At 44.3% G+C, this 2,592-nt stretch overlaps 1 protein-coding gene across 1 annotated transcript; it reads right to left on the bottom strand.

The window, feature by feature from the left end:
* Positions 1-769: 769 nt before the first annotated feature.
* cxcl18b (chemokine (C-X-C motif) ligand 18b) lies at positions 770-2,367 on the bottom strand. Its single transcript, XM_060046534.1, has 4 exons — positions 2,116-2,367; positions 1,758-1,875; positions 1,524-1,616; positions 770-1,196 (listed from the first exon to the last, which is right to left on the bottom strand). Exons 1-4 carry the CDS (start codon positions 2,186-2,188, stop codon positions 1,106-1,108), a joined length of 375 nt encoding a protein of 124 aa, XP_059902517.1. The 5' UTR covers positions 2,189-2,367; the 3' UTR covers positions 770-1,105.
* Positions 2,368-2,592: the final 225 nt, after the last annotated feature.

The following is a 2,592-nucleotide window of genomic DNA, read 5'->3' on the forward strand; positions in this document are numbered from 1 at the left end:
ATTTGTTTAAATTAATATTGATAAAAAAAATAAAAGTTTTTTTTTTTTTTTTTTTTATAACTTACATAATTATGTATGTCATTGCGGGCCGCCAGGAATGATTCCGCGGGCCGCACTTTGAGAACCAATGCTTTAGACGGACCGCAAAACGCCCTAGTTTGTGTCTACATAATCAACCGGATCAATACCCACCCGCAAACCAGACCTGGCACAGAAAAAGAGACACGCAGATCTGATGCATTAGTGGGTTTCATTGTGCTGACCACTTTCTTTGTCCAAGTGGCTATTTAAAGAAGATGTTGCAACCCATTGGGATTTTTTTAAGGTTTGACTCCTTCCGAGCACTGAAGTCTCTGAAGAAACCCAGTACGGGAAGTCTGGAACAAGTCAAAAGGGAGCTGTACGTCATTATTTACAACCTAGGGATTTGAGAGGCTCCTATCCTCCCTGCAGCTGTTAAGACACAGCTGTGCACATCTGGCGTTTTGGGGGGCCATATTATTGTTAACACCCCCCCCCCCCCCCCCCCCCCCCCCCCCATCGAATGCATTGTCATTGGCAAGCTTACAACAATAACCTTCCACCAGTGAGTACCATTATAAGCGTGTTTGTTTATAGTTGTCTGTGCAGATTGGGATTATACACACTGAGCAAAGCATGGATGACCTTATCAGGGGAAGCAATAATGTTTAACAGAGTTGTCCGAACAACACCGTCACTGTTTGATTCAAGGACAGGGGATCAAACAAAAATGGATGGAAACATCGAGTCTGTATCAAAATAACATTTATTTGACTGAATACATAAACAACAAAACTCAATAAATATATCCGTTAAATATAAACCATGTAAATATACTTTTAAATATTAAACACACAATTAGAATACACATGTACAAAAGTGCTCCCAGGCCTCCTCATAATTCCTCTGTTCTTCATGCTGTCCAGCAGTTCTTCATTATTCTGCTCATCCTTTTGGGTTCATAACCCCCCCCCACCCCGACCCTTTGCCGGGTCGGTGGGGGGGGGGGGACAGTTCATCGACTGTGGTGGGCTTTCAGTGATCATGGTGACTGCTGGGAGTCCACTCCAGTGGCTATTCCCGGTCAAGCGTGTATATCTGTCACCCTCGCTGGGGCCCTTCTCATATTGCTCTTGTTCAGGCAGGTCACCTTCTTGCTGTCGTCTTTCTTGATTCTGCCGAGCAGCGGGGGAGAGAGAGGAAGAGAATTTGGAGAGTTAGCCCAGAGGATGTAGCTAATGGAGAACATGTGTGTGTGTGTTCCTGCAGTAAGTCAGATGTTGAAATCGACTCAGTGAATAATCAGGACAAGGTCCCCTAAGTTAAACATGACGCAGTGTGTACTGAATGATATTGGCTGTATTATTGGTTATAAATAAAACCCTTTTCCTGTGGTTTCCAAAACTGAAGAAAAAAAACTACAACAGTGTGTTCATTTGCCAATAACAAATTCTGAAAGAGACGCCAGAGACTTTGAGTCCTTGTGGAGTGTCATACCGTACCTGTTCCAGCACTTGATGAACGCCTTGGCTAGCAAGCCCTGTGTGTTAAGACAGAGCTCGACTGTGCTGTTGTTTGAGTTCTCGATGGTAACGCTGAGGATGGAAGGGGAAAAAGAGGTTCAAAATCCACGCAGAGTAAGATGTGATGCAGTCAGTGTACCCTACACAAGGTAAGGTAAAAGAGACGTGACGGTATTCCAGTTCTATAGTAATAGGCTGTTGAGTCGGACTCACATGACTTGAGTGGTGTCACAGCTGGGTCCTCTTTGGATAATCTGGAAATCTGTGATGATTTCTGAAGTCCTCCTGACGGTATTGTGACAGAGACACCTGGCTGAAGGAATGTACTGGGCTGCGGGGTAAAGACGTAAAGAAACTTCTTGTAAAAACAAACATACTTTGCTTATGCAGATTCTATGCATTATGCATTCCCTGCTTGGTATTCCCTGAGCCAACCTCAACAAGTTAACTATGCAACACCATGTAGCAACATGGAAAACCCAACGACACTGTAAAATGGTATCTTGCCTTCTACAGTTTCAGCAGGGCAGCACAAACCAAAGCCATTAGAAGTTGTCGAACTCAAGCTTACCGTCGTTAAGTTTGATGCAAACAGCGACCGCAGCAACCAGCAGAAGGATGAGGTGTTTCAGTGAGAAAGCCATCTTACAAACGCAGGCTAATGTGTGGGTTAAATACTGAAGGAAATTCCTTGAAAGAGTGGAAGCTCCTCAGGTCTGAAGTGCAAGTCGCTGGGAGGAGAAAAGTGAAAGTCTCTGAGTGCTGCCTCCCCTTTTTATAGAGAGAGACTCGTGTGTGGGTTTTCCCACATTCTGAGAATTTCCCAGAAGAGCTATTGTGAAATTTCCATTCTCCACCGGAGATATCCTTGTGTGCGCTCTGCTCTGAGAGGGGAGAGAGGAGGGGGGTTATGGGAAAACGAAAGCAGGACACAGACAAATGAGTTCCTGGTTATTGGATGACTTTGTCTCACTAAATAAATACACTTTACGCGTAAGTTCTTGTAACAGATTTGTTATCAGCTATACCGTTCCACCGGAAACCAGCA

The sequence above is a fragment of the Gadus macrocephalus genome, chromosome 3 (assembly GCF_031168955.1).
Source record: "Gadus macrocephalus chromosome 3, ASM3116895v1".
Taxonomy (NCBI): Eukaryota; Metazoa; Chordata; class Actinopteri; order Gadiformes; family Gadidae; genus Gadus; species Gadus macrocephalus.

What these genes read in the sequence shown, in the direction of transcription:
- cxcl18b (XM_060046534.1), bottom strand. Translation starts at nt 2,188, where the DNA reads ATGGCTTTCTCACTGAAACACCTCATCCTTCTGCTGGTTGCTGCGGTC. An exon ending in TGTGACACCACTCAAGTCAT is followed by an intron (nt 1,617 to 1,757) that starts GTGAGTCCGACT and finishes TTCCATCCTCAG; the next exon opens with CGTTACCATCGAGAACTCAA. An exon ending in TTCATCAAGTGCTGGAACAG is followed by an intron (nt 1,197 to 1,523) that starts GTACGGTATGAC and finishes GCTGCTCGGCAG; the next exon opens with AATCAAGAAAGACGACAGCA.